This window comes from Aspergillus ochraceoroseus (assembly GCF_002846915.1).
Source record: "Aspergillus ochraceoroseus IBT 24754 chromosome Unknown P175scaffold_5, whole genome shotgun sequence".
Taxonomy (NCBI): Eukaryota; Fungi; Ascomycota; class Eurotiomycetes; order Eurotiales; family Aspergillaceae; genus Aspergillus; species Aspergillus ochraceoroseus.
Window position 1 is genome coordinate 2,357,677 of NW_024468480.1, and position 21,451 is coordinate 2,379,127.

The window sequence follows — 21,451 nt, forward strand, 5'->3', positions numbered from 1 at the left end:
AGCGGTGGACCATAAAGGACCAGCGGTACTCCAGAAACCTAAGACACATAAGGCTGCCCTATACCGTTGCTTGCTTTCCTTCCCTTTTCTTTTCCCTTTTCTCTGGGCTGATTTTGCGGGAGACGCTCCCCGAGTGCTTATTCAGACCAGTATTGCTCTCAACGGAACTACGACCAGAGACCAAGGGAAATGATGGACCTTTCTGTTGGTTTACTTTCTTCCAAAGGGCTATTCACTGCCCAGGTTGTCCTCGGACTAGCCGCATTCTGTATTGTCTTGCATCTCTTCGGGGTTTACTGGAGACTGAGACATGTCCCCGGCCCATTCTGGGCAAGGTTTACAAACTTGCAGCGAATCTCATGGGTGAACACCAAGCGTGCACATGAAATTCATCAAGCGGTGCATGAAAAGTATGGCGAGATTGTGCAATTCGGTCCCAATATGGTTTCTCTTGCAAATCCCGAGTGGATTCCTACAGTATATCCAATTCGACCAGGATTTCCAAAGGCAAGCTTGCATCATGTGGCCATTGTGAAAATCAAATCCCGCGGCGCCAATACTAATTAGTTATTGAACAGAGCAACTTCTATAGGACTCTAATGCCGTACACGAAAAAGGGAGGAGCGCTGCCCGCGGTCTTCAATACCCGTGATGAAGAGCTCCATAAGCGAATCAAGTCGCCCATTGCACCGCTCTTCTCTCTATCCAATGTCTTGCCGTTGGAGATCTTTGTCAATAAAACGATCGCCGTAATGACAGAGCAACTAGATCGGCGGTTTGTTGACTCAGAGGCTACCTTTGACCTGGCCGACTGGTTACAGTACTTCGCATTTGACGTTATGGGCACTTTGACCTTTTCGAAGAGATACGGATTTCTGGAGCAAGGACGCGATGTTAATGACATGTTGAGTACCATTTGGAGCTACATGAGTAGGGCAGCACCGGTATGTGTCACTCAGGAACCTCTCGGAGAGACAGACGGCCGGCGGAAATAACGTGGTTGACCTTGCCAGATGACGCAAATTCCATGGTTTGATGAAGTATGGCAAAAGAATTCATTCATGGCCATGTTTCAAAAGACTACTGGTTTCTCAATCCTTGGAATCGTAGGAAAATATATCGCGGAACGACAAGAGGCACGTAAGTCTCAGAAGGGTATCGATAAAGACTTGGGCGATCGAGACATGTTGTCTCACTTCTTCGAAATCCAAGCCACGAACTCTTCTCTCCCACCCTGGTACGCTGATAGCCCTCTGAACATTGCAAGCAGCAAGCAATTGACATTGTAGCAAGGTGTGTCACTGCCTGGACTTTCTCGAATGTGATCGCTGGGTCGGATTCTACCGCTGTTGTAATGAAGACCGTTTGGTATAACCTTCTAGCTTACCCAGATACACTGAATCGACTCCGGGCCGAGTTACTCGAGGCAGAATCTAAGAAGTCCGGTGGCTTTTCGAAACCATTCCCCTCTTGGAAGGACGTATGTGACTTGCCTTATCTCGATGCCTGCGTCCTCGAGGGTATCCGGTTACACCCACCTTTCTGCCTCCCTTTTGAGCGGGTCGTTCCCAAGGGAGGAATTGTGATCGGTGGCCAGTATTTCCCGCAAGGCACTGTGGTCGGAATGAGCCCCTATGTGGTGAATCGCCACAAGCCAACCTTCGGCGAAGATGCGGAGATATGGAACCCGGACCGGTGGATGGTACCAGAGGAGAAAAAGCGAAAGCTTGAAGCAAGCGTAATGACCGTAAGTACCTGTTTCTACTATTATGCCAGTGGCTCGTTCTCCCGGGCATACAATCACTTCGATGTCACTTGCTAACAGAAGCCGTATCGCAGTTTGGTGCTGGGAGACGTGTCTGCCTCGGACGTCACGTCGCTCTCCTAGAACTGAAAAAGATTGTCCCAGCTTTGCTCCTTCGATATGAGGTACGCATCCAAACTATAGACAAATGGCCTGTCATTGATGAAAGCTAATAACTTCAGTTTGAACTGGTTGATGCCAAGAGATACAAGGTTGAGAACTCATGGTTCTTTCGACAGTACGGAATGGACGTCAAGGTCAAGCAGAGGCTGCAACAGTAGATTATCATGCTGCCTAATCTCACCACGGATGGGGCAGACTATCATGAGGATGAGTAAGTGAAAGATCGAATATATGATCTGAAGACGTTTCCATTGGATTTTAGCCTGAGGAGGGGGGGCCGTTTTTCAATCTTTATCCAGATGCAGCTATCAAAATGAACCACACCGTCTCTTCAATACAAGGAATATATAAAGCGTGACCTCAACATGACCGTTGTTAAATTATAGCCAGGCGGGCTTGATGAATTTTCTTATCCATCCGGACAAGAAATGCCAGGTCTGGGGCAATATCTCCTCCATGTCCCGGCAGTTCTAGAGAAGTAGCGCCGTTTCAAGCACGCTGACGAATGTTTTGCTTTCGGTAAGAGCGAGGCTCTACTATGCTTAAGCGTCTCGTTCGGATATCCTGGATGGTTTTCCAAGATTCTGCAGAAACGATAACCAAGTAAGTCTTGATACTGTGAGCTTACGCCACGTCGCTATATCTTACTATACAACTCCGGGCTTAGGCGGCACCGAGTAAATCCCCCGTGTGCCAACCCAACAGACACGTCCACTGCTGCTTACACGGTGCTTTTAGTCATTGTCACCGTCCAGAAGGATCAATCAACATTGGACAATTACCCTTTGAATCCCATATTCCAGTAATTCATGAATGGTTGAGAGGATGCATGGAGAATGTAGTTGTCATAACCATGTGGGTCAAATACTTCCCCCAACCCATAACCAGTTCGTTCAGCCTGGCCTCTTTGTGCAAAAAGGCCAGGTAAATAGTTTAAATATCCTATGGGACCTTCCTCGTCTAGTCTGTTTGTGAGTAATCGAATGATACAGCACAATGTCTTCTTCTCTATTCCTAGCGCGGCCTAAGACGCCACCACAACTGCATATCCCATCCTCGTCATCCACTGTGACGGTGCGAGTAATCGACTCGTAAGGCCCTTAGCCAATCTCCCTTCTTGATATTACAAAAGCACTTATCCGGTCATCTTTACTCAGGACAACTTCGTTATTTTTGAATCCACCACTGTTCTGGCAGCCAGAGGTGAAAGGCTTCAATGGAATAAACGTACCTATCTACTGCTTTCTCGTTTCGAACGGAGATCGACATGTCCTCTTCGACTTGGGAGTGCGCCGTGACTGGGATAACTATGCTCCAAAGACGGTCGACCTTATTCGTCGCACTACTCAAGTCAAAACAGAGAAGAATGTCTCGGAGATCTTAGATTCCCATGAGGACTGGGTAGGCCCAGGACCGGCAGTTCGCAGTAAGGATATTGAAGCCGTAATTTGGTCCCATCATCACTTTGACCATATTGGGGATCCATCCACGTTCCCTCCATCTACCGACCTGGTGCTTGGTCCGGGGGTGAAGGCATTCTGCTGGCCAGCATATCCGTCCAATCCAGACTCACTCGTTCTGGATAGCGATATCCAAGGTCGCAAGGTGAGAGAGATTGATTTCGCCGCCGACTCGCCCCAGATATGCAAAATTGGCCGCTTTAACGCCTTTGATTATTTTGGCGATGGCTCTTTCTACCTTCTAGATGCACCCGGTCATTCCCTAGGACACCTTTGTGCGCTGGCACGAGTCACGGCCGGCCCTGATGGAGATTCGGACAATAGTTCATTTGTTTTTATGGGAGCGGACGCGTGCCATCATCCCGGTGTTCTTCGCCCTACCGAATACCTGCCACTGCCAGTGGGCATTAGCCCGTCACCAGTGAGGAAATATCCACATATATGTCCTGGGGAGATGCTACAGGGTCTCCAGCCTCATGGCAACGCCACAGAGCCATTCTTTACCCTCTCACCTGTTCTTTTTCCCGAATACGACGTGGCATTGGATACGGTGCGAAAGATTGAAGAGCTAGACGCGGCAGACAATATTTTCATTATTCTCGCCCATGATGAATCGATCAAAGAAAGTCTAGATTTATTTCCGCGGCCAATCAATGATTGGAAAGCAAAGGGTCTGCGTTCAGAGACCCGGTGGCTTTTCTGTAAAGATTTCGAGGACGCACTGCATTAGGCTACATGAGATCTGCGTATTTTAGACGGAAGAATAACATTTGTTATGACAACAAACATTACCACATCTAAGTAACTCCTGCGGTGCTATGTTTGAATTTCTGACGCAGGGGTTTTCCTCCTCGTCGGCAGTCCCGCAGCCTTTTAAGATTTAGGGTTAGAATCGCATTATGATATGAGGTAGTGAGAGCGTCTGGACTTCTTAAACTATTTGGCAATACGGCAGTCAATCTATTCAAGTAAAGTTCCCTAATCTCCCACCATCTGGGAGTGCATGTCAACTAAACCTAAAATATACGGTCTCATTCATTCCTCTAATGAGTCTAACATGTGTCGATCTTGACATTTACAGCTGACCCGGTACTAGCTAGTCGAGTCATGATATTGCTCAATTGGTCGGCTGTGCATGACAGGTCAATTGAAACTTGGTACAGCAGAGACTCTGAAACATCCATATCCATCGTTGTTCCCTTTATAGAGCTCTGGTGGCTGAGAGTTGTACCATCCATCCATGACAACGATCCTCCGGGAGTCAACAGATATCCTGGAGTCGGGCTAAAGCTGTCAGGCATTTCACATTCCGGGAAGAGGGCTCTCTTTAATTCCTGGGATTGCTCATCTTCGTCGTCATCTGCAAAAAGCTTAGCCAGATTCACTGCGGTTAACCAAAACCACCTACCATGAACCCCGAACGACATGCTCGTGTCCTCCTCACTACCTTGGGGAGTAGCACCAAAGAAGCCTTCGCCAAAGTATACCGGTGACACAGTTTCACCACTGATCATTTGGCCCATCATATCATCCATCCACGGTTGGCTGCCACAACTCAGCTGTCTCTTGCTCCCAGGTGAACTTTCAGGGCTAGGAATGTTTCTTAACATCTCATCGGGACTCAGTGACGACATATCCGTACCAGACGGACAGTTAGAATCCCTGCGCTTCCGCAAAGGTTTCACCTCGCCTTTAGCTTGGACATAATTGCCCTGACTCTTTCGGGCGTCAGTTTCTTCATTTTCGTCCGCGGGCCGCCCTTCATCTTCTGTGATGATGCATTGGCTGTCCAGCTTATTGGGCGGTATACAGTTCTTCCCATTTTTGCTTGTCAATCTTTCTGGGGAAACAGTCGCGGGTAGCTGAGTTAGGGAGTATTTTTCATGTGCATTGAGATTCTGATGTCGAAGGCGCAGCTGCAAGTACCGGTTTTCCAGTGCAATGATAGTTCTTTGTGGTTTGTGTGACGCCGCGATGGTGGACCAGTCGGTGCCGTATGAGAGCACCGCGTGTAGCAACCGCTCGTCCTAACACCCCCATCGTATTAGCCTTGCCACCCGGGATAATTGGATCCAGCGTTGAAGCATCTTAGCGAACCTCTTGTGTCGTCCAGGTGGGGTAGTTGCAGTCCGAAGTCGATACCTCGGCCCAGCGAATCGAGCACTGTTCGGCACGCCTGGAACCAACCACAGCAGCAACTTGATCCCAATTGGTGCCATGTTTACATACACCTTCAATCAACCGAGTATGCTCTTCATGGGACCATGGCCCTTTCACAGTTCCCCCTGCCAGGCTGTTCCACCATCTTCTGCGGCAGTCCTTATTCGAGCGGCCCGGTAGGTGTTTAGCTAATTCGCGCCATAGAAGGGGACGGGAATTTTCCAGCTCTGGGCGAGTTCAGAATCAAAATGTACATTGGGGATACAGAGGGACAGCAGTGCCGTGTGGGATGAGGCTCTCATGGATCACCACCTACCTTTGTGAACAAGATCGCGAAGAATAGCGTCCTCTCTCGGGGTCCAGTTACTTCTAATTCTCCTCATGATTGTTCGCGAGGCTGGATCTAGTCGTGAAATTCTGGATGAAGGCACCGACAGATCGCAAGTCAAAGAGAGGAGACGAAATCCAACCACATATCCAGAGCACAGACCGTGAGCAGCGATGATTTACAATTTAACAGAAGAACAGATGGATGTTAATCGGCTCAGCAAGTCAGCCCCACATCTCGTATACAAGCAACAACGGAGGGAAGACTAAGCTTTTGCGCAAACGACTCTTCCGCGTCCAGTCCATTCTTCGTACGGGCGCAGCATCTAGCCTAATCGGAATTAACACAATGCAGGCCCATGGAGCCGTGGAGAAGCATGGCTTAAGTCCGCAGGGGCGCCGTGGAAATGAAGATGCCTCAGCCGTCTGACGAACATTGCTGAGATTAGTTACTAGCCGGCGACGGCTGGGGCTGGAAGTCTCGACCACCCGCGGCTTAGTTTCATTGTCTGGTGTAAATACACCAGCAGGCAGTTGGCCAGGAACGAGGCGAGATTTATGGCCGTACTCGGGGTACTAAAGAGCGCTCTCCACATGCCTGCATCGGAGCCCGCAGCTTGAGATTCAGCCATGGAATTCACCCGGCGTACATATAGCCCCAGCGTCTTACTGAAGATCGCAGCTCTGGAAAAGGTTGGCAAGTTGTGAGGGCGCTCGCTAGATTCTTACGCGATCGGCGCGACTGAAACAGATGAATATAGTTCCTTCGATCTCGAAGGGAATCAATCCATAGCTCCTACTCCCAGGAGCAGAACGAGGGCAGTCGCAACGGATCAACATGGAAATCTCGGAAAACTCAAACTCAGATATCATGAATACGGGTGACTCGATATATCTAAACGAAGGGAAAGAACCAATCCTTTCTCCCATGCCAAACAATACCGCAGATTCAAAGGAAGGCGAAGTGGGTGACACAGACAGTACTCTTCCTGAGCAAGGCGAGGAACATGGCTATCTTTCCGGTCTGAGGCTAGCAGCGGTGATGTTGAGTCTAACATTAGGAGCTTTCTTGATGCTTCTGGATTCCTCGATCATAGCTACGGTTAGGACCTGCATTCCCACGTCTGTATATTGATTGATTTTCACAGCATCGCTAAATCTGTATCCCACAGGCGATTCCCCGAATCACAGGCCAATTCCACTCCCTGGATGATGTCGGATGGTACGGAACGGCATATCTTACGGCGAAGTGAGTGCTGATATAACACCTGTGATACTTTTTTTTTTTTAACGCGCCACGGTCTAGTTGCGCTTTCCAGCCTCTTACTGGCAAAGTCTATTCCCATTTTAACGTCAAAGTACGTTCTCTTCAAATCATTTCCCACCAGCAAACCGTATATATCTGACCCCAAGTTGCAAAGTGGTCATATCTAGTGTTTTTCGCCCTTTTTGAAGTAGGATCTGCGCTCTGCGGTGGTGCTAATTCGTCGAAAATGCTCATTGTTGGACGAGCGATCGCCGGTTTGGGAGCATCGGGGCTCCTGAACGGAAGTTACACGATCATAGCTTCAATCTTGCCTGTGGCTAAGCAACCCTGTACGGAAGCCCAGACCCATTTGTCAAGATACTGTAGCTAACCATGAGGGTGCCCTCTTTTTTTTTTTTTTTTTTTTTAACAGCATACCGCGGGATCCTGATGGGCCTCTCATTCTTTGGTCTGCTAGCTGGTCCTTTGGTTGGAGGTGCATTGACCCAATATGCAAGTTGGCGATGGTGTACTTTTGCCCCCTCCCCCCGGCTTGACTGGTCAAATTCAAATGACGCGATCTGATTCTGTTCCATGATAGGTTTTTTAATCAACTTACCCTGCGGTGTCATTGTAGCTCTCTTCCTGCTCGTGGTGCCGATTCCGGATTATCGAATCGCGGGCGATAGAAAGCAAACTGTGATTCAACGGCTGGGGAGACTGGATTTCATTGGATTTCTTTTATTTACCCCAGCGACGATTATGTTAATCTTTGCGTTGCAGTGGGGGGGGTCCAAGTTCGCCTGGGGCAGTGCGACAATTATCGGCCTCTTCTGCGGCTCGTTTGGGAATCTACTTGTTTTCCTGCTATGGGAACATCGCCTGGGCGACGAAGCCATGATTCCACTCTCCCTCGTCCGAAGGCGCATTATATGGAGCAGCTGCCTGAACATGGCGTGCTTTGTCGGCTGCGCGTTCACCACCACCTACTATTTCCCCATTTACTTCCAAGCGGTGCGAGATGCAAGCCCGACCCAAAGTGGTGTTGACATGCTTCCCCAAATCATCACCAATATGATTCTGACCATCGTGACTGGAGCATTAGGTATGTGGAGTTTGCATTCTCACAAGCCGTACCTAGATAGGTAGGCAAATGCTGAACTGTCACTAGTGGGACGAGTAGGCTATTACATGCCCTTCGCATTGGCCAGTGGGGTCTTCACAGCTCTCGGGTCTGGGCTCATCACTACAGTTACACCAACGTCATCTGTCGCCCATCGGATAGGATACCAGATCATTCAAGGTGGACAAGGCTTCGGCTTCCAGATCCCAATCCTCGCGGTGCAGAATGGGGTACGAAAAAAGGAGATCTCTGTCGCGGCCGCCCTGGTCGTCTTCTCGCAGAATCTTAGCGGTGCTGTATTTTTGTCATTGGCCGAGGTGATCTTCAATAACCAGCTTAAACACGAGCTGGGAATCTACGCTCAGGGGGTGGACGCTGATGCGGTGGTTGCGGCCGGTGCTTCTGCAGCCGATGTGCGCGCCGCCGTGGCGCCCGCTTTCCTCCCAGGTGTGCTGTTAGCATACAGCAAAACATTCAATCATGTCATGTACCTCGCCACCGGCGCTGCGTGCGGAGCATTCTTATCTGCCACTGGGATGGGATGGGTACGTCTCAGGAAAGAAGACACTAGTCCTCCAGCCGCAGAGACTTGAATGCTGCGGGTTAAATTAAGCGATGGAACACGCGCATGATCATCCGGAATTTATTCTTCTCTACTCCGTAGTCTTGTTTTAGGTAGTTTCCATAAAAGGGGTTATGTATTATCAAGAGCCATTCAAATAAACATCATTAACCGGCTCGGATCTCCCGCGGATTTGACTACGTAGAATTACATAAATTAATGCCAAATTTCTCCTTAGTTCCCGTTACATCCGTATCCGATTGTGGATGCCGGTGTTTTCTTAGTCGACGCCTCTCATCGCCACGCTGCCATGGTGAAGGCAACTAAACACGGAAGCCCACATGCCAGCGCCGGGGAAAAATCCCGGTCTTTTTAGGCATTTAAAATACGTACTAACAGGTACCTATGTAGTCCGAGGATATGATTGGAGTTGCGCCCCATATAAGGGACGGAGTACTCCGTATTACATGCATCTGTTTGGACAAAACAATACAAGACTCCGTTGTTAAGTCCACGGATATGATCCATCTCGAGGGTTCATTCCAGTGAAACCCTACTCCTCCGCGGACATAAACCAGTGCTCAAAGATCATCAGATGTACTAAGAATAGGTAACTTGCCTCCGCGAAGTGATGTTGTTGAGGCTTGTAGATTATGTACAAGGAGATGTAGCCACCCTGGTCAGATGGATATGTAAGATAGGTGGAAACCAAGCTACTGTTACTTTATTACTTGCTATGTCGAGGTTATGAGAATGTTGTATATATTCTTTGCAAGTATCCAGGTAGTAGAAAAGTGGTGAAAAGAGTGACACTAGGAGCTCGAGGATTTAAGACGCCCACCCCATATTGAAGCTACACATATAAAACTATAGAGCAATCTAAACTTCCTATTTGGTGAATAATCCTAATTTCTATCACTTTATTTTATATAAAAGAACCTACCCCTGTCTAGGAGATGCTTAAGTATTAGTGTTTAAAGCGGATATAAGATTGGCATGATAGTATCTTTCTTGATCTGAACAAACCTAGACAGCAAGTTAACTCTCTCTACTGAGGTTTAGATGATGGAAAACCGGATTACTTTGAAAATAAAGGATCTAGTTGGAGTTTGGTTACTGAGTATGAGTTTCAATATATATATATAACTATACATACATAATATATATGTAATCAAGCGCAGTCAAGCCTAACTATCACTCGTTCTCACCCCTAACTATAGTGGTGCAGTAACCCTGTATGTGATGATATTTATTATATTGGCTGCGCCTAGTTTAGGATAATAGAAGACCAAATCTCAAGAGATTTAAACCGTCTTGCCTGCAACATAGGGGTTCAACTACATACATACTTAGGGTTTGTTTTGGGGATGACCAACTTTTGAGGACTCACTTTCGTGGTAAAACTACAAGGCACACGAGAAATACTAGAAGCATGGAGGATGACTATAAACACTCCCTCCTGATTGATATTTCGAGTAGTTGAATAGTTTATTCGTTAGTACTCAACACTGTATAGTTATCCGGACAAGAGGGTGAGGCGGCTTCTGGGTAAATCCGGTCCGATGGATTCCACCCAGCTCCCCGTTATCCCAACCCCCCCTCTCCAGATAGATATCACCCAGAAGCCTCGCGTTTTTCTCTCTTTTCTTTGTGATGCAGCCTCAGGGAGTTAAGAAATCTTACAAGCCTGCTCGACGCTCTCGTGTACCTCTATCATGTGATCCCTGCCGTACTAGAAAGTGCGTCGCCGCTAGACATCTGGAATCTTTGTACGATGAGCGCTGACTGAGTTAGACTGAAATGCAACCGCGAACAGCCCTGCCAGAACTGTGTTACGCGCAATGAAGCAATCAACTGCAGATACAGAGGTTCCAAAGTCGCCACCCCCCCGGTATCCCATCCACAGGACCAGGGCGATCCCATGCAGCAGAGGATCGATCACTTGGAGGATTTGGTGAAGAGGCTGATAACCCAACAACAAGAGCTTCCGGCATATGACTTATCCCAAGGCTTGGATACTATTCCGCCCCGGACGGAGGCGATGCCGACTCCGGTGGTGTCGGAAATTCCCAGCGGACCAGGTTTAACCGGCAGTACGCCGCATACAACCATAATTGATGGCGTCCATTCGGTGTATAAAGGGTCGGATGATTGGCATGACGTGCTGCGAGAGGTATTATTAGTCCCGATCTCTCTACTCTCTTCAGTGAAACAGGATTAACCGCACACTAGATCAACGAGCTTAAGAAGGTCTGGGGCCAAACGCAAGACAGCCCAATCGATTATGATTCCCCCCCTAGCTTTTCAAACATTGTGGATGGATCGAGCTTTCTTTTTGGGCACGTTAAGCCCATGGAAAGAATAGAGATATTAGCGACTTTCCCGCCGAAACCCGAAGTTGATAAACTGATCCGGCAATTCTTCGATCGGAAAACCTTGCCTATAACTGTCCCGGGTAAGCTTTGCAAATTCGCATCTTAGCGTGAAGAAAAGCTCACGAGATTCTTAGCCATTCTCCATGAGCCCACTTTCATGCGTGAGGTATTACTCCCGCCCGAAGCCATGAATCGTTCGGCTGACTTCTTCGTAGTACGCGGAACACTGGAAAGAGCCTTCCAAGACAAACATCATATGGCTCGGCCTGCTGTTCTCTATCCTCGGAATTGTTATGCTCTCCTACCACCAGTACGGTGAACCGCCCGAGTATGAAGGCCTCTCAGAGTCCTTGTTCCAACTTTATCGCCTCCGCACGGCACATTGCCTGCTTACTGGTGATATCGCTAAATGTTTGCCATACACGTTGGAGACACTACGCTTCAACGCAACCGCTGAGCTTAACCGAAGGGACGATAACAGCCGGGGTTTATGGATCATGACAGGGGTCATCGTTCGAGCAGCGATCAATATGGGATATCATCGGGACCCTGGCCAATCATCCTCCATCACTCCCGTACAAGCCGAGTATCGGCGGCGCGTCTGGTTATCTATCATCAGCATGGATGACGTTGCCTCGTTTCTCGCGGGCTTCCCTCGGATGTTCCCAGCGATTTACTCAGATACGCGAGAGCCACGCAATCTTCATGACTGGGAGTTGTCTGACGAAAGTCCCGTTCTTCCACCATCGAGACCGCTCACGGAGCCTACTGAAACTACTTATTTGATTGTCAAGGGTCGCCTATTCCGTGCTCTCGGTCGTGTCCCGGATCTACAAAATACCCCCAATGCGACGTCTTATCACACCGTCCTGGAAATTGACAAGGCGCTGTATAATGCATATCAAGATATCCCACCCCACATGAAAGTTCTGGATGCAAGTGGTAATCTTATTCCCTTCACCAGCAAATCCGACTTTTCGAACTTACAACTGGAGTCGATGTATCATTACGGGATGTGTACCCTACACCGGCAATTCATTGCCAAGGGCCGAATCGACCCGCAATTCAATCTTTCCCAATCTCGATGTATTTCGTCAGCTTTAACCTTGCTTGGTTTCCAACATGCTGTAGACCCATCCTGGTACAAATTCCCACAGACCAGAAGAATGTTAACACTTGCCGGGATGCTACTCTTTCTAGAGTTGGAATATAGACGGAGAGATCACGATCCCGAACTATCCCCTGCCAGTGGCATACTGCTACAGACCCTAGAGAAGTCCTGTGGTCTCTGGGCGGACGCGCAAACCTCATGTGATGAGGCTCGGGAAGTCTATCAAATTCTCTCTGGCATGCTCTCGACTTTTCGTCCTCTTTCTGCAACTAGCTCCTCTGAAGCCCAGAGTCCAAGATCACACTTTGATCCTAGCCCACCTTTCCAATGGATGAGTGGCAATCTATCCCTAGAAAAAGACCTTTTTGCCATGTCCAATGACATGGATATTGACTGGGTTTGTTCCCTGAGTGCCACCTGCGGAGGTATCATACTGACTATAGCACAGACCACATGGGATGCGTTGATCGAGCGGGCTAGCTTCCTCCCAGAAGGTAAAGAGGTTGCGGGGATGGTTGATATTAGCGTTCAAGGGAGGCCTGGAGACGCGACAATCCTTCAGCGTGACGACCATGGACTAGCGTGGCCAACTATCAACTAACCTCAAGCAAGTGAGGTGTACCGTACATATTACGCAACGCACGACAAATAATGACCTAGCCGCCTACGCAAGAGAAGGAACGGGGCTTACCATGCCACGTGAGTGCGGCGCGCCCTTGGCTGATGTTTAGAGAACATATAGAGTACGATGTCTAGTAGACAGGGAAGACACTTCACGGGGACAAAGTTTGCGCCGTCGCGTGCAAAAGCAGAAGTTCGTCGACACCGTAATCATTCCCCCATATACGGAACCGGCGGCGAACCCTGCGGCATTTTAGTGTCTTCAGCCAATACCCGGATCACCAAGGAAGATTATTGTTCCCGGAATTGCCTGAATATCTTGGGCTTTGATTTGACTCTCCAGACTTATCAGTGCTTAATGCCGAGGATTTTCCGTGCCTAGTATGCTGAGATCCCGGGGGGGGGGGGGGCTCATGTTGGAAGAATACTGTATAAGCGATCGGGAACGGCGCCTGGGTCATGTATGTGCATGGGCCAACTTCCTGTGAATCAATGATACAATTTGGACATGCAACTCTGGCGCTACACGTAATTTACCGGGACCTTCCCCGAGGGATGGTCCATTCATTGCGGGCCAACCCCCGGAACGTGGGCAAAGCGAATTACCACATCCAAACTCGGCAGATTGTGTCCTCTTTTTGGTGAGTGCATTTATTATTATCCGATCATTATTCACGGCAGAGGCCGAGATCAAGGCTACGCCGAAAGTAATCCGAGATATACCAGCAGAAGCGAATAGCGTTGACAAATTATGAAGCTAAAGCCAACCTCGTGTCTACTGAGTACTCAGTACTTCAGTATGGAGCCCGTGGCTGGATCGTGAGATCTGGAGCCCCCTGGACTTTGCGCATGGGTGAATGATCCGCAGTTGCTACGTCTTGCTTGCAAGAGGCCATGCATTGGAACGTTCATCTCCCCTGCACACAGCCCTCCCCCCCAAACAAGGCAACCGGAACGGAAACTGCTATGGATATTCATCATCGGGAGGATGCCTTGGAAGCGATCTAACAAGTCGAGATAGATCCACTCTGACGGAATCCTTCCAGTGCTTAGCTTTTCCAAGACCACTCGCTTTATCTTATTTGGCAACGCTAGAATATTAATAGGTTAATTCCAAGTATTTTCAAATTAAATCTTAGCTAAGATGGGTCGGAAAATATCATCATCTTACGGATTTCAATACCGCCAGCCCTACCCATATATTGTCAGTTTGGTGTCAGGTTGCATGCAAAGTCCCATGAGGAACTAGATGGATTCAAGGGCGTAAATCTAGATGTCCTGTTGAATTTGATTTTATTCACCGAATTAATTCATTTTTGATTTATGGATAATGATCTTTGAGCACATTCGTACTTTCGCTGGTTTGTAGAATTTCTCGAAGAGGCTTTAAGATTAAGCCTCTCCCCTCCCCCTCCCCCACGCGGCGGATGTCGAAATGTTCGCAGAGAACCGTCACGGATATAAATAATGAATCTGGGTTGCAATTCTATTCCAATCCCACTTTTGATCGAGGGCCCCGTTAAATCTGAAGGATACGTACTTGGACCTCGGTTACGATGGTAGTCACTGCTTGATTGGCGATGTCGTTTAAGGAAAATGTCCCTCAAGTGAGGGGTAAATAGATGAATTGACCCATCCTCTGGTCCGTCTCTTCTAGGTGAAGAATCCCATGCTGCTAGAGCTAGGCCCTCTACCACGATGCGCTAGCCATACTGAAGACTGCATAATACGAAGGAGGCCGATTTGGTGGCAACTAGACTCTGGGGGCTGAAAAGGACGAATGAAGCGCGCATATTCCGGCAAAGATATCGCTATATACTCCGGGCTGTACCATTCTAGACCCTAAAAACCCCTACCTAAAGTCATTGGCGATGTTCACCACAATATCCGAGCCTGCCACGTGAAAGATGTTGGACCCTCAGCTTGGAGCGAGCGAGACACATCATCATGCCTAACGAGATACTCAATCAACACTTCTAGGCAAGTTATACTATGATCCTCTCTTCCCGGGCGGGCATAGCGAGGGGCTAGATGCCTCCTCCGTTGCTTTCTTGCGCGCGCGCGAGAGAGAGAGAGAGAGAGAAACTAGACCAGACGCTTTACGACTGAAGAGTTAGTTCTCAGTTCCACGTTGTTTCGATAATGGATATGAGATAACGGCCAAAGCTCTCGTGTCTCCGCTCAATCGGCATAGCTTGGGGGCGGTAGGATTCAAACCCCTGCGCCTGAGTTAGTGCTGACTGGGCTGTACCGGATTATGGAAACGAAAGAGCTGGAGGGTGAGCAGGGATATCTATCCAATTACTTTAGTAGTCTCGAGCGATCTAACCAAGCACTATGTGGGATAGTCCAGCGGTTTCAGGTCTGGAATGCAATGATAATTTACCTAGATTATCAAGAGCGGCTGCATGATGAGGAAGAGCTAAGCCTTGGACTATGCCCATTGCCCATTAAGGGCGCTAGAGGCGTGGCCGTATCATTTGGAAATACTACTGATCCCACAGTGAAGGTGAGATATCGCGTCGGAGTAATGTGGATGACGAGGAACCGACCCGGCTCAGCCTGTCGCCTGTTCGATGGGGGCTTTTTTGGGGGGGGGGGGAATGGTACCACCAAAGCGTTGATGGGTGAGGTTATAACATCGTTTACCTCAGGATCAGCTACCATTGCTCATGACGGGATACGACTCAATATTCGTTTTGTTCCTTTGATAAGTATCCATGGCGCAAGCACGTCGGAAGTGGGCTCCGGAAGAGGATGCACGTCTTCGAGAGCTAGTACAGACAGGTTTGTCGGGTTTATCCCTAGTCCCTAGCATCCGGCCTTAGCCTAGGAAGTGATTCTAACTCTCCCACCCGGCAGCAATTGAACAATCTTCCCCTATTCTCTGGTGTGAGATCGCCAAAGGTATCCCGGGCCGAAGCAACAAAGACTGTCGGCGCCGCTGGCATAACTCCCTGGCCCGGGGTCTTTCCAAGGGGTTTTGGACAGAATCGGAAGACGAACGACTATGGAACGCCGTGCGAAAACACGGGAAAAAATGGGCGCAGGTAGCCCAAGAGGTCCGCACGCGGAACTCGGATCAGTGTTCGAGTCACTGGAGCCAGACCCTGAATCCAGATATCGATTTCAGTGACTGGACATGGCAAGAGGTCAGTCCCGACAACTGAATCCCCAGATGCAAATGCAAGCAAGACGAGGTCAGCTCAAATAAGAATAGGACGAGACGCTGCTGCAGGCCACGGAGAGACTGGGGACGAACTGGGCAATGATTGCTGCTAAACATCTTCCTACGCGAACCACTCTCGCGCTTAGGAATCGGTACAATGCGTTGCGCAAAAAGATATCCAACAATAATAGACAGAGTAGTTGTAATCCGAAAGGTCGCCATTTGACCGCCTCCCTTAGCCGACAAAAGGGTCAACGAAGGTCTTCGGTGGCAGTAAAGGGGGGGATGGAGGACGATGAAGATGACGGCAACTATGCTCAAATTGATCTTGATGACAGTGATGATCTCAAAACCTCCGACGAAGACCATTTTTCGTCTGTCACAGGCTCAAACGCGGACTTGATGGAGCTGCAGGACCTGTCATCCCCTTCTCTAGCCTTGCCGGAGTATGCACAGTATCCTGTATATCAGGCCTCGAAGCTTAGCTCCACCCCGGAATTTACGGTTCCCTTTGACACTGACCTGGACTTGGGTAACTATGACCATCATACCAGCCTGGATACAATGCTGGCCACTCTACACCCACCCGCCGCCGCCGCCGCCGCTGCTTCTTCTTTCACGATACCTGACCGAGAGAATTTCATGAACGGTGAGAGCCCCCCCCCCCCCCCGGTAGTTGTTGCATGAAATCGCATGTTCCTGCAGCTGACAAGTCGGATGATTTCCAGTGGCTCACGCATACCCCCCGTCAGATCTTTCGGCAATCTACCCCCCTGGTCAGATAATGCCGGCACATAATGCAGGCATTAGGCCACTTGACAACCAACCGCAGGTTGCCCGCAAAGACACCAATCCCGTCGCACTGTTGTCATCATTAGAGTCCCTGCCGCCATGCGACCCCGCCTGTCAACCTCTTACAGCCTTGGAGCCGTCGGAGATCCCCTCTCAACCGTTGCAACACGCATCCATCAATGTAGTGTGTACCTCCCAGCAGCTATCGCACATTATGGGGGCGGTAGTAGGAATAGCTAACTCAGTGACTTTGAAACTCGAACATCGAACCATAAGAAACGAGGCCTTAGATCAATAATAACGGCCAGTAAAGAGGGTCCCGCTACAGTTGGTACAGCCAGATGAGGGATTGGGTTGGATCTGGGAAAGGGTATACAGGTGTATAGATACGTTTTAAGACTTAGACTATTATCAATCAAGGAGTGCTATATCTTTCGTTTTATCTTTTATATTTCCCCATCGTGGTTGATATTCTCTGTCATTCTTTATATGGACTCTCTGCTTACCACGTCACCCGCAGTTCTTTTGTTGGTGAGAGCTAATGAAAGATATCGATTCTCATTCTTGTGCGGTCTTTTCGGGGTGATGAAATAAAGCCTCAGCTACTTCACCATCAGAGTCAACAAATCCTGTAATCGGTCGGCTGTGCAGAGGCGACGACGATTGTCTGGCCTGAGCTCCCGACTCTACCATTCTATCTCCAATGTATGCCCCATGATTTCCGCGTTGAACCATTCTATTATTTCGATCTTGTCTTTACAGGTTCTTGCCCCTTCGAGTACACCTCGTTCAACTATGGCTTTGACCGTCACAAACAGCTGCTGAGTGGCAAGATTGCGACCCACACAAGCTCGCGCTCCCAGGCCAAACGCAAACATGTCTCGTTCTTGGATGCGCCTGGCTTGCATGTCGCCGTCCGTCCTATCGATACCCTGAGGCAACCATCGTTGCGGCTGAAATTCAAATGGAGCAGGATATGTCTGAGGGTTATGATGGAAAACATAGGCCGCTGCGCCTACTTTCGTGCCAGGGGGGAGATAAAATCCACTCACAGTCAAGCCCTTGCTGTCCCGAGGCACAATCCGCGTGAGACGTGCTGGGTTGGCCATTCCCAGACGAAGCCCTTCCCGAATGACTGCCCGTAAGTAGGGCAGTCCCTGGGGATCGGAACCTGCAGGACTCTTTGCAATCTCTTCTTGAAGCTGCTTCCGAACATCCGGGGACCGAACGAGATGAAAGAGAATAGTTGCTAGGATAACGGCAGTGGAGTCAGCGCCGGCAAACATCGCGGCTTTGCATTGAATGAGGGTCTCTGCGCGCGATATCCCCGCAGCTAGCAATCGAGACTGATACGTATCAGCCTTGGAGCGAATATTGGCATTTGACTCCAGAATGCCACTGGTGAAGCCATCGACTTTCTTGAGGGACGCGAGGACGTCCTCCTTTGACAGCACACGTTCCGCCAGAGCCGAGAAGATGAGGTTGAAGAGCCAGTTGGGCAATAGTGAGAAGCGACTAAAGGCCACAATCGCAAGGACAAATGGGGTTGCCGAGAGTTTGTTTGCCCAAACACTAGGGGGCTTCATCGTGGATGTGGTAGTCGGGTTGATATCTTCTCGTTCGTCCAATCCCCCATAGATCTTATTGAAGAGATATCCCGTCAAAACGTCAAGGGACAGACGCGATGAGAGATCCAGAATGTCCACCTTTTTCGCCGGCGACGCAGTGTTCTGAGGCTTAGAAGCGCTCGCTTTATCCATCTCGAGACGCGTGACAAATTTGTCCACCAATTGCCCGATGATCTCATTATCTTCGCAGGAAGACCTGATCCGGCTTGGTGCAAATAAAGGGAGGACAGCCTTTGCCCTTGCATCTCGGTAGGCCGTGTCGAGGGTTGAAAAGATGGTGTCGTGTCCTTCCACCCGGAAGTTGCTATAGCGGGCGTCTTTCGGTAGACCGCCGCCGGCAACATAAACGGAATGAAGAGCATCCCCATCGGAGATTGAAACCGCGTTGGGCGCTATTCTTAGCACCGGGGTGTTATATTTCTGATGATAATACAGAAGGATATGGCCTTCGGTGCCATAGTAGCAGATCGCGTATAGAAACAAAGAAGACACACAAGCGAATGGCGGCCCAGGGATGTGTGAGAGAGGATGGAAATATAGTCTGTACAAGCCCACAGACACGATCAGGGCTCCTATTACAATGGGGACCTGCGAGAAGCTGGGCAGGATGTTGGACAAGAGGCCAACCTGACCTTGGAGTAGGCCCATGATGTGGAATTTCTAAGGCAGTGCAAGATCTTCGTCCATAGGATTCAGCTTCTGACGGGCCGTTTAGCGCGCCTGCTGCGCATTTACAGTCTTTATATATCCCAGGCAGGATTAATTTGGTCCTGGCCCGTTGAAGTCCACCACGCAGCCGGTGGGGTGATGTTCAATGAACTGGAACATATGCAAAAAAAAAATAAAAAAAAATAAAAAAAAATAAAATAAGAGTAAGGAAATGGTCAACTTTCAACCGGTATAGGGACTGGGTACTACAAGCACTCAGGATTGTCGATTTACTCGGTGCCGGGCACCCCATGCGAATAGGCCTCCCGCCGCAGACATAGGGAAACCATACCGTACTCTGTGTCATGCACCAGAGCGAACGGGTTTAGATCAAGTGATTTTCTTGTTCTTATAGACTGGGGGAAATGATACATTTAGTGCCGTCTTTCCATTTAGCTACTTCACGGTAAGAGACTCATCATCCGAAAGTGACTTCACAGCATCCGCATCACAATGCCGGGCCTCAAAGGAACCAACCTCTCTCAGGTCGATGTAAACGACTTTGTCCATTCCATTGAAGGAATTAGTGCCTCGTCATTTCAGTTTGATGGCGATCGCATTCAGGCTCTTGCGGCGGCGTACAGTCTGGTTAGTCGGCTGGAGACGCCATGGGATACAGTTGCGCGTCTGTGCATGACCGAGGTAGGTCGTGCCTTGCCACCACTGCACTCTGTTTTCTCAACTATTTCTCCTAGCCTGCTCTGGGAGCATCGCTGAAGGTTGCTCGCGACCTTCATCTGTTCGAGAAATGGTACCAACTGGGCGATAATGCTCCGCAATCCGGCGAACAGCTCGCGAAATTGGTCGGCTGTGATCCAGTTTTGCTTCGTAAGGAACAAGAAGCTTCTTCTTGATACAGAATATTTGACTTATTGATCTCCTCAGAGCGTATTCTTCGTCACTTCACTTCCACCAATGTGATTCAAGAGGTCTCTCATGGACAATACAAACAAACCACCTTTAGCAAGTCCCTCATCCAGCCCGTCTTCGGGGAGTGGATTAATTATCTGTAAGTAGCAGATATACCTCCCTGGGCGGTTTTGATTCTCAAGGACGAGCTCTCACATTTGCCCGCTAGGTATGACGCGACAATTCCTTGCTTTCACAAGATGCCCGAGTACCTGGCCAAAACCGGCTACAAGAACCCGGCCGACCCCAACGATGGCATCTTCCAGTACACCAAGGGTTTCAAGGGATCCTTGTTTGAATATTATGATACTCACTCTACCGAGGGTGACTCTTTCAACAACGTTATGGGCGGTGTTATGGCCAACCAGGCCGGCATGTTGGATGTCTATCCGTATGAAAGCTTGACTGATTCGCAGCCCAACGACTCCAAGACACCTCTTCTGGTGGACGTTGGTGGCAATGTCGGCCACGATATTGAGAAATTCCGTTCTCGTCACCCGGAAGTTGCGTCTCGGCTGGTGCTTCAAGATCGCCCAGATGTTGTGCGTCTTGCTAAATGCCCGTCCACCGTTCAAATCATGGCTCATGATTTCTTCACCCCCCAGCCCGTGAAAGGTTCGCGCTCCTTTATCCATCTCCCTCCCTCTCTAGTTCTCTAACATCACAACACGGAAAGAGATCTCCTCAGCCGCTAATTTGGTGTTCATGAACTAGGAGCTCGCGCGTACTATATGCACGGTGTAATCCACGACTGGTCCGACAAGCCAGCCCAAGACATCCTGATCCATCTGCGAAATGCAATGACCCCAGGCTACAGCAAACTACTAGTGCATGACCATGTTCTACCTGAAGATAACCCACATCCCCAAGCGACAGCTTATGATCTGACTATGATGGTCAAGGTTTCTGCATTTGAGCGAACCGAGTCGATGTGGAAAAATCTACTGGAGTCAGTCGGCTTCCGGATGGTCAAGATCTGGAGCTCGCCTGTGGCCACTCAAAGCGTGATTGAAGCTGAGCTTGCTTGATGCAGAGGACATTCGGGAGCGGAAGGGAAAGGGGAGGATGGTGGTGGAAGTCAATTTATTTGGTCTATTTACATGAAATGCTCAGTCTTTTTCAAGGCAACATGTAGTCTCTCCGGTAAAAGCTTCAGTTGAAAATGATGTGGGATGGCTGCCAGATCGATATCCTCGTTCTCCATTTATCTTGCTGGCCACACTTAGTGATTCGTCTCCTCATTCACTCTTGTTCACAACGGCAGACTTATATTATGCAATATAGACTCTGTACCGGGCGGGAAGAGCATGCTTCATGGCGTCATTTTCAGGCG

General features: G+C 49.2%; 10 protein-coding genes across 10 annotated transcripts; 6 read left to right on the plus strand and 4 right to left on the minus strand.

Annotated features, from left to right (window-relative positions):
- Positions 1-65: 65 nt before the first annotated feature.
- P175DRAFT_0548952 (cytochrome P450) lies at positions 66-2,246 on the plus strand. Its single transcript, XM_040900424.1, has 6 exons — positions 66-507; positions 579-944; positions 1,014-1,237; positions 1,294-1,747; positions 1,840-1,929; positions 1,987-2,246. The coding sequence occupies exons 1-6, from the start codon at positions 190-192 to the stop codon at positions 2,083-2,085; spliced, it is 1,551 nt and encodes a 516-aa protein (XP_040751832.1). The 5' UTR covers positions 66-189; the 3' UTR covers positions 2,086-2,246.
- Positions 2,247-2,923: 677 nt separating this feature from the next.
- On the plus strand, positions 2,924-4,117 carry P175DRAFT_0439724 (MBL fold metallo-hydrolase; the record flags this gene model as incomplete). Its single annotated transcript, XM_040893978.1, has 2 exons — positions 2,924-3,018; positions 3,085-4,117. The coding sequence occupies 2 exons, from the start codon at positions 2,924-2,926 to the stop codon at positions 4,115-4,117; spliced, it is 1,128 nt and encodes a 375-aa protein (XP_040751833.1).
- Positions 4,118-4,361: 244 nt separating this feature from the next.
- P175DRAFT_0502564 (uncharacterized protein) lies at positions 4,362-5,065 on the minus strand. The gene is made up of 2 exons (XM_040897415.1): positions 4,796-5,065; positions 4,362-4,747 (listed from the first exon to the last, which is right to left on the minus strand). The coding sequence occupies exons 1-2, from the start codon at positions 5,019-5,021 to the stop codon at positions 4,440-4,442; spliced, it is 534 nt and encodes a 177-aa protein (XP_040751834.1). The 5' UTR covers positions 5,022-5,065; the 3' UTR covers positions 4,362-4,439.
- Positions 5,066-5,297: 232 nt separating this feature from the next.
- On the minus strand, positions 5,298-5,930 carry P175DRAFT_0404613 (uncharacterized protein; the record flags this gene model as incomplete). The annotated part of the gene is made up of 3 exons (XM_040893011.1): positions 5,298-5,414; positions 5,485-5,774; positions 5,864-5,930. Coding segments are annotated over 3 exons (474 nt in total), but the record flags the coding sequence as incomplete, so codon positions are not given.
- Positions 5,931-6,304: 374 nt separating this feature from the next.
- On the minus strand, positions 6,305-6,704 carry P175DRAFT_0502566 (uncharacterized protein). The gene has a single exon (XM_040897416.1). It carries the CDS (start codon positions 6,504-6,506, stop codon positions 6,327-6,329), a length of 180 nt encoding a protein of 59 aa, XP_040751836.1. The 5' UTR covers positions 6,507-6,704; the 3' UTR covers positions 6,305-6,326.
- A 98-nt stretch (positions 6,705-6,802) lies between these two features.
- P175DRAFT_0438762 (MDR family MFS transporter) lies at positions 6,803-8,836 on the plus strand (the record flags this gene model as incomplete). Its single annotated transcript, XM_040893928.1, has 7 exons — positions 6,803-6,976; positions 7,047-7,123; positions 7,181-7,232; positions 7,296-7,470; positions 7,554-7,649; positions 7,722-8,225; positions 8,292-8,836. 7 exons carry the CDS (start codon positions 6,803-6,805, stop codon positions 8,834-8,836), a joined length of 1,623 nt encoding a protein of 540 aa, XP_040751837.1.
- Positions 8,837-10,458: 1,622 nt separating this feature from the next.
- Positions 10,459-12,892, plus strand: P175DRAFT_0438443 (uncharacterized protein; the record flags this gene model as incomplete). The annotated part of the gene is made up of 6 exons (XM_040893913.1): positions 10,459-10,544; positions 10,600-10,978; positions 11,038-11,260; positions 11,315-11,346; positions 11,396-12,688; positions 12,740-12,892. The coding sequence occupies 6 exons, from the start codon at positions 10,459-10,461 to the stop codon at positions 12,890-12,892; spliced, it is 2,166 nt and encodes a 721-aa protein (XP_040751838.1).
- Positions 12,893-15,541: 2,649 nt separating this feature from the next.
- P175DRAFT_0558624 (uncharacterized protein) lies at positions 15,542-17,293 on the plus strand. Its single transcript, XM_040900855.1, has 4 exons — positions 15,542-15,699; positions 15,775-16,064; positions 16,133-16,730; positions 16,810-17,293. Exons 1-4 carry the CDS (start codon positions 15,633-15,635, stop codon positions 17,169-17,171), a joined length of 1,317 nt encoding a protein of 438 aa, XP_040751839.1. The 5' UTR covers positions 15,542-15,632; the 3' UTR covers positions 17,172-17,293.
- Positions 17,294-17,559: 266 nt separating this feature from the next.
- P175DRAFT_0524665 (cytochrome P450) lies at positions 17,560-19,149 on the minus strand (the record flags this gene model as incomplete). The annotated part of the gene is made up of 1 exon (XM_040899382.1): positions 17,560-19,149. One exon carries the CDS (start codon positions 19,147-19,149, stop codon positions 17,560-17,562), a length of 1,590 nt encoding a protein of 529 aa, XP_040751840.1.
- Positions 19,150-19,662: 513 nt separating this feature from the next.
- P175DRAFT_0439305 (uncharacterized protein) lies at positions 19,663-21,146 on the plus strand (the record flags this gene model as incomplete). The annotated part of the gene is made up of 5 exons (XM_040893954.1): positions 19,663-19,851; positions 19,905-20,037; positions 20,095-20,218; positions 20,288-20,733; positions 20,833-21,146. The coding sequence occupies 5 exons, from the start codon at positions 19,663-19,665 to the stop codon at positions 21,144-21,146; spliced, it is 1,206 nt and encodes a 401-aa protein (XP_040751841.1).
- Between the last annotated feature and the right edge of the window lie 305 nt (positions 21,147-21,451).

Excerpts from the sequence above, each read along its gene's own strand:
- P175DRAFT_0502564 (XM_040897415.1), bottom strand. The coding sequence starts at position 5,021 with ATGTCGTCACTGAGTCCCGATGAGATGTTAAGAAACATTCCTAGCCCT. Across the intron at positions 4,748-4,795 it reads CATGTCGTTCGGGGTTCATG|ATGACGACGAAGATGAGCAA; the intron begins GTAGGTGGTTTT and ends AGCTTTTTGCAG.
- P175DRAFT_0548952 (XM_040900424.1), top strand. The coding sequence starts at position 190 with ATGATGGACCTTTCTGTTGGTTTACTTTCTTCCAAAGGGCTATTCACT. Across the intron at positions 508-578 it reads TTCGACCAGGATTTCCAAAG|AGCAACTTCTATAGGACTCT; the intron begins GCAAGCTTGCAT and ends GTTATTGAACAG. Across the intron at positions 1,238-1,293 it reads AACTCTTCTCTCCCACCCTG|GTGTGTCACTGCCTGGACTT; the intron begins GTACGCTGATAG and ends CATTGTAGCAAG.
- P175DRAFT_0558624 (XM_040900855.1), top strand. The coding sequence starts at position 15,633 with ATGGCGCAAGCACGTCGGAAGTGGGCTCCGGAAGAGGATGCACGTCTT. Across the intron at positions 15,700-15,774 it reads TCGAGAGCTAGTACAGACAG|CAATTGAACAATCTTCCCCT; the intron begins GTTTGTCGGGTT and ends CCCACCCGGCAG. Across the intron at positions 16,065-16,132 it reads GTGACTGGACATGGCAAGAG|GACGAGACGCTGCTGCAGGC; the intron begins GTCAGTCCCGAC and ends AAATAAGAATAG.
- P175DRAFT_0502566 (XM_040897416.1), bottom strand. The coding sequence starts at position 6,506 with ATGGCTGAATCTCAAGCTGCGGGCTCCGATGCAGGCATGTGGAGAGCG.